The sequence below is a fragment of the Zonotrichia albicollis genome, chromosome 10 (assembly GCF_047830755.1).
Source record: "Zonotrichia albicollis isolate bZonAlb1 chromosome 10, bZonAlb1.hap1, whole genome shotgun sequence".
NCBI lineage: Eukaryota > Metazoa > Chordata > Aves > Passeriformes > Passerellidae > Zonotrichia > Zonotrichia albicollis.
Window position 1 is genome coordinate 20,144,995 of NC_133828.1, and position 14,077 is coordinate 20,159,071.

The 14,077-nt window shown below is 40.9% G+C and overlaps 1 protein-coding gene across 1 annotated transcript; it reads left to right on the forward strand.

The window, feature by feature from the left end:
• The first annotated feature begins 299 nt into the window (after window positions 1-299).
• On the forward strand, window positions 300-11,615 carry CASP8 (caspase 8). Its single transcript, XM_014264975.3, has 8 exons — window positions 300-706; window positions 4,390-4,719; window positions 4,920-5,025; window positions 6,094-6,232; window positions 7,671-7,759; window positions 8,394-8,505; window positions 9,538-10,027; window positions 10,762-11,615. Exons 2-8 carry the CDS (start codon window positions 4,409-4,411, stop codon window positions 10,892-10,894), a joined length of 1,380 nt encoding a protein of 459 aa, XP_014120450.2. The 5' UTR covers window positions 300-706; window positions 4,390-4,408; the 3' UTR covers window positions 10,895-11,615.
• Window positions 11,616-14,077: the final 2,462 nt, after the last annotated feature.

Consider the following 14,077-nt stretch of genomic DNA (forward strand, 5'->3'; position numbering starts at 1 on the left):
GTTTTGTACTACTCAGCTATTCATCAGTCCTTGCTGTACACACTGTACACCTTTCCTGTATCCAGTGACACAGAGCTGTGCCACAAAGATACTGGTCACAAACACAAACAAACAAAGAAATGTGGTCGGTTGCTGTTGAGGCTTACTGGTAGCACCCATTCTCCACCTACAGAATTACGGAAGGGCTGTGTCTTGTGCAGCCCCTGCATAGACAGATTTAAGTGGAACTAGTGTAAAAAGTCTTCTGGGGAAGTTGCTGTCTTGGCAAGATCATGATCCTAAAGTGGGTCTCCTGTCCCTCGTGTCGTTTTTGTGCAGGAGCTGTGTGTCCCGCCCTGTGCCAGGGCAGGTGATAGTTGTTCCAGTTGCTGAGCAGGCAGGAGCTGCAGCAGTTTTTCTTCCTCAAGATCACCCTTTCTAGGGAGATGAAGTTTTGGCAGGCTGTACAAGGAAAAGATTGGGTCACTGAGACAGTTCTGGAGGAAACCAGAGTGCAGGGGAGCAGAGGGAAATGAGGGAGACTAATTAAACAAAAGGACAGTAACTTTTCCAGGGAGGCCGAGAGGAAGAAATCAAAAGTGAAACTAATAGTGCCAAAAGGGGTGGAACTTCAAGCTGCTGACTGAGGAGAAGCCATTATCTGTCCGTCATAGTGCATATCACGGCACGGGGGCTCTTTCAGACTGCAACTGAAGTCCTGGTTCAGGTAAGACACAGAAGAAATTACGGAGGGAAAGAGATGCTGAGACTTGGAATGGCATGGAGAAAAACATTTTGGACCTGAAGATGAAAAAGTACTTGTGGTGTTCCTCTGTGCTGTTCCCAGCCTTTGGATGGTGGAGCAATTCCTGCCTGCGAAACAAGGTTTTCTGATCTGTTTCTAGGGTGTGCCTTTTGGAAGGAATTTATACACCTCATTCTATCAACGGATGCGGTATAGTTTTGAGTTTGTAAAGATAGGTTGAAATCCATGAATGACTGTTTTCATTGCAAAATTTTAACAAATTTCAGCACTCCTAACTCACTTCATAATTCTGCTGTGAGGGTCTACTGAGTCTTGGTAGCCATACTTTGTGCTGTTTCATTTCCTGCTTCATGGAAGATTTCAGCGACTTGCATGCTGGAAGTCTTTTCATTGAAGGCTAAATTCTTTACTTTAAAGAGAGTGAAGATGTAAGAAGTTAATTATGTTTAAATTCTCCTCTAAATGGGGAAGTATATTGCATAAATAATTTCAGAAGACTGTTCAGTTGTCGATTTCCCTGCATTTACTGAGTGCTGTTACTGAATTTGGTGCTAATAGTTGGGTTTATTTTAAATTTAAAAAATATCTTCCTGTTAAAAATAAACTGGAGTGAGTTGGAGAGGGACTTCAGAGAAAGGGGGTAAGTCATGACAGATCTTGTGATATAGCAGAGAAGTGAGATTGAGATATTTTAAATGATAATATGTAGATTCAGCCGTCTCTGGTTATTAATTAGGATTTGTGTATGAAAGCAGAAGTGCTGAGCTGTGCTTATGCTAGAAAGCACTAGGTATGCTGCTTAGTTGTGGCCGTAAAACAAGAGCAGAACCTGATTACTTCATGGCTTGTTTACTATTTTTTTCTCACAAATTCTGAAATAATCAGTTTTCTGAAAATGGAAGTAGCTGAAGTAGGGATCGCCTGCTTTATTAGCATTTTATTCCTTTTTTAGCATTTTATCTATGTTATTGTAACATATTTCTTGGAAGTCATGTGATAATACTGTATTGTAAAAAAGGCAGACTTTTCCTGGAACTTTAGAGATTGGCTGTCTCACTTTGTTCAGAGTTGTTCTCCCATGTAAGTGATTTAAAATTACTACTACAATTAATATTATTTTTACTGGTATCAATTGTGCCTTTAAGTTAGCAAACTGGAGAAAAAGACAGTGGCACTTAAATAATGTTTTAATTGTGCTCCCTGTAATTACAGACAGACTTTAATGTAACATATAGGTGGCACATCTGTTCTAACTGCAATAACTTGATGGGTTTGAAACTTACAGCTTTTGAGAAATAAAATGAAAATTCTCTTTACAAGAAAGATTTGCTCCTATAAGCAATATCTCTTGTATCATAAATGAAAGGCATGATTTATGTGAGAAAGAAGATAACTTCATAACTACCTCCCAAGAAAATATTATTCTTTCCTTTGTAGTTATAGAAATATAAAGTCAAGTAATCATTGAGGTTAAGCACATTAAGATACTACTGGCTTATATGGGCTGAAGGACATGGATTCTTGCCTGTTTAAAAGTTTGGTTTGAGTGGATTTAAAGAAAACAGTATTTTGGGGCAGAACACAAATTGGACGTGCTGTGTCGCAACGTGTTTCACTGTTTATCAGTTTACTTGAAATGCAAAGGTTTAAGATTCAGTTATACATTTACTAGATTCACTTGTACATTCACTCTTGCTAACCCACACAACACTGACCAAGGGCTTGCTACAAAAAGCTCCTTTGCTGTTGAGTGGTCCTTGGAGGAGAGCAGAATACAATTGTTTGCTAATTATTATTTCCAGTTAGTCAGCTGGACTGCCTTGGGGTAGTTACTGAAAGATCTGCAGTAGCAGTAAGTAAAAAGGATTGCAGTATTCCAGTAGTGCAGGAGTAGGAAATTTTCTTTTGTCATTGTTGCCTTTTCTGACTCCCATTGCCAGTGTCTGTAAGACAAGAGACCTGTTCTGAATGCATTTATATAGTTTCTCTTCAGAGATTCCCAGGCATCTGACACCTTGGGCAGAGAAAGTAAAGTGGCAAATGGGTATCCTACTAGAAGGAAGAGGAGACAGGTTGTTAAGTGCCAGCTGTAGGCTGATTTGTCTCAAGCATGCTGAGCATTGCTGCAGGAGAGGTGTGATCAGGGGAGAGGGTCCTGAGGCAGTGGGGCAGCACTGGGCTGAGCCAGCTCCCTGCTCCACCCTGAGATTTGTGCTCCATCCCCAGCCCAGCTCCCTTCTGGGGAAAAGGTGTCAGTGCACACGTGAACAAAACACATGAGTCTAATTTAGATAATGGCCATGCACCAGGGTAACTCCAGCAGGACACGGACTGGGCAGATTGGGCACACAGCCCTGCCCTCCTTTATGCCCTCTCTGTACTCTCTCCATCTCCAGACTATCCATTTGGCAGCATCAACACAGAATCTAAGGACTGGGGATATTCTTTGCTTTCTTCTCTTTCTTGGCTTTCACAGCTATAATCTTTTACCCCATATCCTATTTTGAAGTTTGTTGTGGGGGGGAGGAGCTTGTGGAGATTTTTGTGGCTCAGGAGCCAGCACCTTTTGAGGAGTTTGTTGTGGGATTTGTGAAGTGTACTGTGCAAAATTAAGGGCTTGTTAGCCTCCCCTCTTGTGGGAGTGTATTGTATAAATTTAAGGGCAGGTTAGCCAATACCTTTTGAATTTAAATATCAGGCTGGGCTGGTTGCTGCAGTTAAGAAGATGGTACAGTCAAAAAATGAGACTTCCTGACACATGTCCAGTGTCTTTGTTCAGTTTGAAAAGAGTTTGTAGCAGACACCAACATACCCATGGTGTCAGCAGAGCTAGGTCCCTTCAGTGTCAGAGGGGATAGCTGGAAGGCTTGGAATTTTCTAACTTCCTCTTGTGCTCAAAAGTTGAATCCATAAGCCAAGCTAATTATTTCTAAAGCTGATGGAGAAAGTGGAGGAGAAGGGAGGTGATATTCTATGCTCAGTGAAACAGCTAGTTTGATAAGAATTCTTCATGGGCCTTTGTAAAAGGGATGACATGATCTGTATTTGCTTTTAATATTACAAATTCATTGAGAGCTGGGAACTGAGTTTACTTGATGCAGATAAACCAAACCAGGAAGAGGTGCTTTGGGTAAGCTGGCCAGAAGCAGTATGAAAAGAAAGGAGAAGCCAGATAGCTTAGAGTAACTATACTTATGTGGACTCTCAGTTCTGTTATGGTATAGAATTTGGCAGTCTCATTTATTACATAGTCTATATTTCAGACTGGCAAGTGGCTGTTTCTCCCAAATGATAGCAAACTTCAAAAACCCCAAACCCGAAGAAAACCAGCAGCAGCCTGCCAGGCTTTTACATCCTATACATTGGTACTCCCCACTGTCTAGACACCATAGGAAGCAAGAATAATCTATGACTTTCTCTGCTAATGTCACTTAGTACAGAGGCTTCAATATCCTTTGTAAAGTCCAGAGAACTGAAGGAGTTAAGCATCAAAGCTATGATAGCAAGACAGCCCCTCTCTATGGAAATACTTCTGACTGCATGTATTCATTTTGGGCTATTGTACGTGATGTGATACCTGTTACATAAATCATGTTGTTGCACTTACTTACTGACAAATTAAATCAACTGCTGTTTGTGTTTAGATCCAAATCCTGATGTGAAATGAGTACGGAGTTCCGCAAACTGCTTTTTGAAGTTTCTGAGGCTTTGGTGACAGACGAACTGTCAGCTCTTAAATTCCTCAGCCTGGACTATGTCGCCAAGGGGACGCTGGAAACTATCCATGAGCCCAAGGCCTTCTTCGAAGTTCTGCAGGAGAGAGACATGATTGAGGCAGGGAACCTGTTCTTCCTGAAGGAGCTGCTCTACCGGATCCGTCGGATCGACCTCCTGTCTGCCCACCTGGGCTCCAGCCGGGAGGAGATGGAGAGGGAGCTGCGGCTCCCGGGCAGGGCACACGTGTCAGATTACAGGTAGGCACGGCAGCATGCACATTACAACAGTTCAGTGTCAACTGTCTCTTCTCTCTGCACTTTTGTCTTGTGAATATCCCAGCATAACTGTGTTTATTACACACGAATTCCTGCCATTGTGAGTTTTACATTTTGCAGTTCAAATGTTTAATTGTGGTGTTTACTTCTTTCTTGAAGGTCTCTCTATTGTTTATTGCCAGGCAACTGCTGTATGAAATTGCAGAGGATTTGACTTCAGAAAATGTCCAAAAAGTGAAGTTCCTGCTCCGAGGACCACTACTAAAGAGCAAGCTCCAGGAAAATGCTGTATGAAAAGTAGTCTTGAGAAGTTTTTTGCAAGGCTAGTTCAGAGTCCTCTAGTTCTTGTAAGAAGGGAGGAAAGGGAAAGAAAGAGAAAGTCTGCTCTCATGAAAATCTGGTTTGAAAAAATTGTGATGTTAGCTAATAACTGCTGTGTGAAAGAATGGTTCCTTATTTTTTGCATTGTATCTTTGCCTTTTTTTCTCTCCTGATTCTATTTTTTCTCCACCAGCTGTCTCTTTAATCATATCTTCTTGCAAAATCCATCATGCTCTTCTTTTAATCTTTGCTTGGCATTTATAAGACAAATGTCTTTATAAGAAATATGCTAAACCTAAAAAGAGTGATGTTCACTAAAGGAAAAACAATGTTTTGGAGACAGAAAATCAAGTTCTAATGTGAGTTGAGTCACAAATTTTTATGTGTCAATGGGTATATTTTCTTATTTATTATAATTTGGAGTAACAACATACTGTTAAGTTTCCCCAAAAGTAGTAAGAGGTTGAGTGAGCTAGTTTAATATTTGTAATGAGCTGTGTTATAAAAATGCTTGGTGTTATTAAGAACCTTCCTTGAAAGTCCTATTTGTATTGTGGCACTTAGAGGAAAATTAGCAGATTTACCTCCAACTTGGTGGACAATGGAGCTTTAATAAACAAAATTAGTACCTAACAACTTTCCTGTGATGGAAAATGGCATAGCTAAAGAATTTAGCAGCACTTCATCAGAACACAAAGGCACAACAGGATGTTATGTTATCCTCATCAGTGCTTTGTACTGCTGAAAAAAAGCAGGATAGCCTAGTTATAGGCAATTTCTAATTGTCCTGCTTTAACCTTAGTGATGATGGGTTTATTCAGTTGCATTGCATCTTGATCCTTGCTTTAATGAGTTTTGAAGGAAAAAGTAATAAGTCTTTAGCTGGTCCCTGGGAATGAGGATGTTGTCTTCTGCCCTGCTGCAGAAGTCTCTGGGAATGAGGATGTTGTCTTCTGCCCTGTTGCAGAGCTGCCTGATACTGTGGTTATCAAAGGTCACTGGATGAGTTTGGTTCATGTGTTTTTGTTTTACCAGTCAATGTTGCAGGTCTTTATGGAAATGGAAATAAATGGGATAATTGAGGAAGATAACCTGACAGAGCTGAAAGGTATATTTCAGGGATTCAGAGCTGACTTAAAGAAAAAAATTGATGCCTATGAAGAAAAAAAAAGAGGTAAATTTATTTAAGCTGTTTAAGAACAGATCTGGGGCCTTTTGCGGGTTTTATACCTTCATCCTTGGCAGCTTAGAAGTCCAGTAAAAAGGAAGAGACCTTATGGTACCCTAGGTCAGGCAGAATGGCTCTGGAGGACTCTGATTTCTGAAGTTTTCTGCTACTTCATTATCCCATCATGGATTTTTGTATCTATCCTTGAAGTATGTTCTGTCCCTTGTAAACGGCCTTCTTCTGCCTTCTCTTTGCCTTAAATGCAATTTATCTGTTCAGGAAAAAGTGCTGGTTTTGGACCAGCATAACTTCCGAGTCACTGCAAGAGACAGGAAGTGCCAGATGACTTAGGGAAACTTGTGTTGGGAGATTGTCAGCACTATCTCCTGCTAGCCAGGCCCTTTGCTCTCAGTCAAAGTGAAGTCCCCGAAAACCAGTCACTTGGCTAAAGTGTAACTTTCTGTAACCAGATGGGAAATTTCAAGGACTAGATGTATATCCTGGCTGTTGCAGCTGAGGTGGTGCTTTCTGGTACCACAGCTGGGTGTTCCTTTGGGAAACAGGATGTCTCACTCAATAGCAACTTCCTTCTGAAGGACTCAGGTCGTGAGTTTCCTCAGAAACATTTAAACAATCCATGCAGTACCCTACAGAGCTACCCAGCAGTGCTCCCTGCATGTCTTTGTGCTGCTCTGCTCTGCTGGGGTCTCTAAAAGAGCAGAAGATAATTGCTAAGGTAGGCCATTGCCAAGCAAGTTCTGTGTTGGGGAATGGCTCTCTAGCAGTATCGCTATTATCTTTTCCTCTTGATAAGTAGAATAAAAAAAAACATGTTTTGTAGAGCCCTGACAATTAAATTTAATTTAAACTCGTTTTTGTAACTTGTAAAATGAGTACTGTGATTTTGTATCCTTGGTTAGAGTCGTGGATTTGATGATTTCTTTACTTTTTTCAGAAATTTGTATTCAGAGAAGTGCTCTGAGGAGATCTTTCATTATGCTGGTATTTTGCATCCTAGCATCCACTCACACAGTAAAGTTCTCTGGAGAAGGGACAGTAGCCTCAGAAGTAAATGGACCAGCATTTTTTACTATTGTACAGAAATGGGTCTCCTCTTTCACTTCTATATCCCACAGCTGAGAGGCTGGTGAATGGCTTGCCTGGGATGACCATTCACAGTTAACCATTATCTGTATCTTGCCACCAGTAAAAGAGCAGAGGAGCAGAGAAACAACGGAGCACAGCCCTGCATGGCTTCTATAACAACCAGTAGTCTGGGAAACTGGAGCCAAGCTTGGCCCAGCTCTACAAAATGCTGGTGTCTCACAGCTGTGAAAACCCCCTGCAACTCACTCCTTGTTCTGGCTTTTTGAGTGTTGAAATATGCACAGAGGAAGATTTATCCTTGTGGTTTTGAAATGTTTGTTTATCTTCTCCTTCTTAGCAAAGTATTCTAGGGAAGAAGTCCGCTATCCTGTGTCTGTGTCTGTGTATCCAGAGGAACAAGGAGCAGAGGGGGAGGCAGCAAAACAGGTGAGAAATGCCTCAAGAGTACCTTTAAAGTATTTATCCATCTCCTGGGAGAGGGAACATAAATTCATAACACTAAGCAGGTGGAACAGCCAAGATGGAAGGGTAGGCTTTGGAACAATTCTTATTTTCCAGACAAGACCGAGCCTTCTTTGTGGGGACCTGATTGTCAGCAACCTTTTAAGCAAGATATGAACAAACAGTTGAGTGAAGAAAACAATCTTAATGATAATGGAGCTGGGACATTAAAGTCCTGGCCAGGATACTCCTGAACAGATGTGAAGGGAATAGCAGAACCCCCTACCTCACTGGAATTGCACAAGGACCCTCAGAGGAAATGGTGGGGTGCAGGAACTTTTCCTATGCATATGCAAATTTGTGTTTCTGGATCCTTTATCCCATGTCAAAATCATATCCTGACCGAAGAGACAGAGGAGAAGGGGTTCAGGGAGACAATGCAGATTTCTGTCCTCTGTAGCTAAATTGTATCCTTAGGCTTTTCCTTTTTTGTTTCTTTGTGATTTTCTTTTGTGCTTAGATAATGATGGACCAGCAATCTGTATGAAGTGTATTTTTCTTTTGAATGTCTGGCTTTGCTTTCCTACCTGTTTTTTGTTTGTTTGTTTTGTTTCTGCAGTATGGGAAAATATATAAGATGAAAAATAACCCCCATGGTTACTGCTTAATTATTAACAACCACATTTTTAAAAATCCACATCACAATAGAGAGGGAACATTGCAAGATGGAGGTAAGTACTTTTTAAATTCAATTACTGGTTTGGGTTTTTTCCTCTGATAATTCTCAAAACCAATAATCTAATCTTTGCTGTGAAGAAGAATCATGTCCATGGTACTCTTTGGCTTCCAGAGACTGGACTGACAGTCATGGTATCAAATGGAAATATATAAATTCAGCATTTAGCTGATGGCTTAAAGAAGGATCTACTTTTTGTTCTAGGAAAAAGGTATTGTCTTAATTTGTTTTATGTACAACTAGAGAAAAAGTGATTATTATTTCATCTTTCCAGTTGTTGATTGTTTTCAGTTCTTAGCTTAGAAAAATATTTTAAGTCCTTAATTTCTCTTCAGTGCTCAAATAAATGCTCTGTAACTTTCCTTAAAGCCTGTCTTTCTGCAATCACTTTTAAGATAAACAAGAATAAAAAAGTAAAGTCAGGTTCCTGAAAGGACACGTCACAGATATTTTAACTCCATCCAGCCCATTTACAAGGTGCTTTCTTCCCAGGTGCTTCCTCTCTGCCCATACAACAATTAGGCCACCATTTGCTGAAAAGTCTTCCTAGCATTTGTGAGCAGGCTACTCTGATTCCCTTCTTGCTGCATCAACCACTCGCACAGAATGAGGGACCTACTTCATTTAAGAGTGGCAGGATTTGTCATTCGAAAGAGGTGGCACTTCTTTCAACTTGCCAAGTGTTGTTCTTAGGCATCTGAGACTACTATGCAATGCATAGTTAAAGCTTGGGTTAACACAGTAAACGTCACTAATTTGTACCAATACAACATAGAATCTAAAATCTGTTTTTGTGTTAGACAGCATGATACTTAACCCAGTTATGTTTTAAAAAAAATAAAATTAGGCAAGTTAGGCATTTGGGTTTTTCTAATAGGATTTGGCAGGCTAAGAGCCAGTCAGGTGATTTTACTGATGGGATCTGAACACTTCTGCTAGTATCTGATCTACTACAAAGACACTGATGTTTCAGCATCTTCCTTGTCACTGTGTATGTTTAACAAGTTCCTTCTGATTTTTTCCCCAGAGGCTGTGAAGAGGGTCTTTAAGTGGCTTCAGTTTGAGACAGTTGAGTACATGGATCTAGAAGGAAAAGAAATATATGACACAGTTGAAGAATACAGCAAGAAAGATCACAGAAATATGGACTGTTTTGTTTGCTTCATTTTCTCCCATGGTGAAAAAGACAAAATAAAAGGTGTTGATGATGAGTGTGTAAATATTGAAGCTTTAGTCTCCCGCTTCACTGGAACTAATTGTCCTTCTCTTGCTGGCAAACCCAAGGTGTTCATTATCCAGGCTTGCCAAGGCTCTGAACGTCATCCATCTGTTGCAGTAGAATCAGACTCTTGTGGACATCTTGAGATGGATGCTAGACCTTCGACTTCCATTCCTGATAGGGCTGATTTTCTGATTGGCATGGCTACAGTGGAGGACTACCTGTGCTACCGCAGTCCTAATACTGGCAGTGTTTACATTCAATCCCTCTGTGAGAACATGAAGTTGCTCTGCCCACAGTAAGTACTATTTCTAATTCTTGTACATTTAGAGTATTGCAGATGTGCATACTTAAGCATGCTGTGCTGAAACACAGTGGTTTGCATTTGTGCAATTAATGCTTTTGCCATTCAGGACAGTGGAGAACAGTATTTATTTTGAAATTGGGCATGGTCAGTCTTCTACAGATAAGCCAAAGTAAAAGTGACTTCCCCTGGTTTTCCTGCGACCAAACCAGGGTTGTAATGCTGCAACGTTACACACAAACAAGCGTGTGTATGTGTGTTTTTTAACATTTTTTGACTGAGAATTTTTTTTTCTTCCGGTGATACCTTACTAGAGGTGAATTTGTTGAGTGATTACACAGACAAAACCCCCCAGTGCTGTGCAGGCATAATTTTCATTGTTGCCTCCCACCCATCCCCTCATAAACTTCATTTAGAAAATAGAATTTCCCTTCAGATATCATTTTCTCATGGCGTCCAGGAGATGGAGAATGTGTAGGTTTATTTCATCTTGGCGACCTCTTCTGGCTGTAACCAGAGCAATGCTAGATGGAGGTTGCTTTTATTTCCCCCAAACACACTGAATTCTGTGGTTATTCTATGGATTGTGCAATTTCAGTGGCAATAGGGTGAGGAAGATACCAGCCTTCCCTGGCATACCACTTTCGTGGGGCAAACACACATCACCATCTTGGCTGAGCTGCAAGTACCATGTGTCTCAGTGTAACTTCTCTTCATTTTTGTTCAAGGCGCGTGGATCTCACAACCATCCTGACAAAAGTGAACCATGAAGTGGCAACAAAAGACATGAAAGGATTTAAGCAAATGCCAAAGATAACATCGACACTACTGAAGCTATTGATCTTTGAAGTTCCACAATGAAAAGCAGACAAGTAAGAACACACTCGGTTAGGAATGACATCTGGGCTTTGACAGAGAAGTGAACTTACATGAGAAATTATCTGTATCTATGAAGTAGCCCTAGCCCTTTAAGGAGGCATAGGACCTAAATTTTTCAAATTCCATATTGAATCAGTCTTCCAATACCTGGATCTGTAAGAGTCGGGTAAGGCTGTGGAAAACTACAAATCATCATGCTTTTTTTCCTGCAGAAGCAATGGAGTATGTTCAATCTGGGTTTCAAGTGAGAAAGGACTTCCAAATAGTACTGTAAAAGTTATTGGAATTGTCAATAAAGTCCCATTTGTGTCTGAGTGAAGTCCCTAAAATCTGCAAAAAAAGAACAGATTCAGAAAGCTGGATGCATTCCCAAGCAGCGTGTGTTAGGTTGTAACTGCCTTACCCAGAGGTGAATCGTCTGTCTTTGGAAGCTACAAATGTTCATGGAAAATAACATCCTGCTCCAGAAGGATCAAAACCCCATGATTATGTTAGTTTTGTTCTTTTCGTCTAAATATTTGGTTTATGTCAATCATCTGCTTGAATAAACAGCCTGACTGTGTAAGTTTTTCAATAATAAAAGTTCTCACTTTGCTATTTCTCAGAGTTCTCAGAGCACAGTGTCTTGAATGAATGTGGAATACTGGAAAGAAGTTCTGTAATCATGTTTCTGTTTGAATAAATTCTCTTGGTTTTTATATCACCTCAGTTTGCAGTGTGTTTCTCTCTTGGATGAGCTTTCTGAGGGACAGTCAGCATGACAAGCACTTTTACCCCACAGAAGTAATTTTGTTCTTGTTGGAGTATTTGTGGGCAGCCACCCCAAGGGGCAGCAGCTGGAGAGATGGTAGGAAAGAATAAGTTCAGGACTGTCATGATAATGGCAGCTGATGCCAGTAGGACAATTCAGTAACTGCTTCCTCTATGAGAAACTTGCTGGAAGGTGGCAGCAGCTGCAGAAGTGAAGTTGTACATCTACAGCATTTCTGTTTCGCATATTTCTGTGTAAGAGTTCAATACACTCAGACCAAGTTCTTTCAGCTATTCTACATGAGACAGAATTGGATATCAAATTTAATTATTTGGTATCTTTGGGGATACACAGGATTTTGATTTGGTAGGGTAAGACAGCTACATAGGTGTGCTATCTGTCATGACCTGGACATTCCCAGTCATGGTGGAACGTGGGTGGAAGCCGGCTCAAGCCCATTGTTCTTTTCAAACTTTAAATGTTTTATCAGTTGTCGAGGTTTTATACTTTTATGTTGGGTTGGGGTCAGCCACTTATCCACACCCTCCATGGTGGTCTGGCTTGCTCAAGAAGGAATTATTCCTTGTTAATTGTCTTGGGGTACCTGATGATTCACAGATACAAATGTCTCCTCTAAAATTAAGGTCACTCTCCAATCCTGATGTTGAGGTAAATTAGACTTTCCGTATTACCTGTTCTTCCCTGAGATGGTGTGGGGTTTTTTGTCCTTCTCCTCTGAGCTGTCCTTCACTGGAAGGGGGGAGGGGGGTCTATAGAGGGTGCTGATCAGTCACACCCAGTGATTTAAATTAAGTGATTTGGTATTTTGTTCTGCCTGTTAAAATCCAGCTACCTCCATAGTATACCATTATCACTTGTGGATGAAGACCTACTAGGAGGAAGAGAAAACCCAATCAAAATCCTTTAAAGAACCACAGAACAGCCATACTGTGAATTTATATGTAGGTCATGCAGCAACCAGGCAAGGAGAAAACACATTTTGAGTTTTGCATTCTGAGCAAAGTGTGGCTGGTGGGTTTTTGCACATATTTGTATCCCTCCCACAGAGCTGAGAGGTAAGAAGGAAGTCGGTTGTGCAATTTCCTGACTGTTTTTTCTCTCTAGTACAAGCTAGACAACAGTGAGTGGCAATTACTTTTTCTCTGTGAAGGCCCTCAGCTTTGTTTTTACTTTGCCTTTTCTTTCCTACCAGCTCATGGCTGGGAGGCCAAATCCAGTTAAAAGCCTGGCACTTAGTCCTATTTTGTTTTCAGACAGCAGAAGCACTGCCACCAGAAAGTGGGGCCAGAAGTCTGATAGGAAAGAAAAACTGAAAGTAGGCAAGATCAGAGTGGTGCTATTTGAAAAGGAAAACACTTGTAAGAGTTGAGCTGTTAGCTAAAGAAGAAATAATGCTGTCCAGGGGCACGAGTCCTTGCCCAGTCATTCACATTTTGTTACCTATTCTTTCAGTTTACCAGTAGTGTTGAGTGTTCAGCCTTTTTATTCTGACCCCTAAAAACGTAGGCATATTCTCGCTGAAGTTATTCAAACCTGCCTCTTTTCAACTAGAGATATTTCAAATTATGAACAGAGAATAGCATGTTTAATCTTCAATGACTTCTTTGCAATGTGCTAAGAAATATAAGTGAGATCTTTGGGAATTCATTCATTCTGTGTGTCCTTTCTGCAAGTGTGTCTTTTCTTGTCACTCTGTTCTGTTATTGACAGCCACTGGAACTCCCCAGGCCACAAACATGGCTGGCTCTTGTGGATGCCAGCCACACATGGCATGTCATCCTGGACACATCTCCTGAGCTTGGCCTAAGTCTTCCATGTCAGTTTTATACGTGTAGCCACTTCGTGTTTAGGCCTGATTTGTCCAGGTATGTGAATGCAAAGATGGATCCATATGTCCTCAGAACAAGATAGCAAGATGTTGAAAAGTGCCTTGCTTTTTGGATTCTTTCCACCTTTGACCCAACTTACCATGCATATAGTAACCAAATATCTTGCATAGGGGTTTGAACATTGATAAGGCATTTCTAGGATAACAATGAACAGATTTCTGTTTAATATATTGTTAAAGTGTTTTTTACTGGATTTTTGGGAATGGGATGCTGGTTTCAAATCAGTGCTTAGCAAAGATAAAGAACATTGGTTCTTTATTGTACAGCGTGATGTGCTGAGGGTTGCTCTCTGGCTCAAAGTGAGCATTAAGTGAGTTTTTAAAAGGATGGAATTCCAGTTGGTAAAATCTCTCCCCTCCTGTTGTGAAATACATCTATCCATGGTGCTGCACCAGAAGGTGAAGTGGAGGTGGTGCAGCATCCCAGGGCCCTTCACCAGCGCAGTGCCTGCTCCTGTTGCAGAAGCGTCCTGAGCAGATGTGGGACGGGTGGAAAATGAGCTGT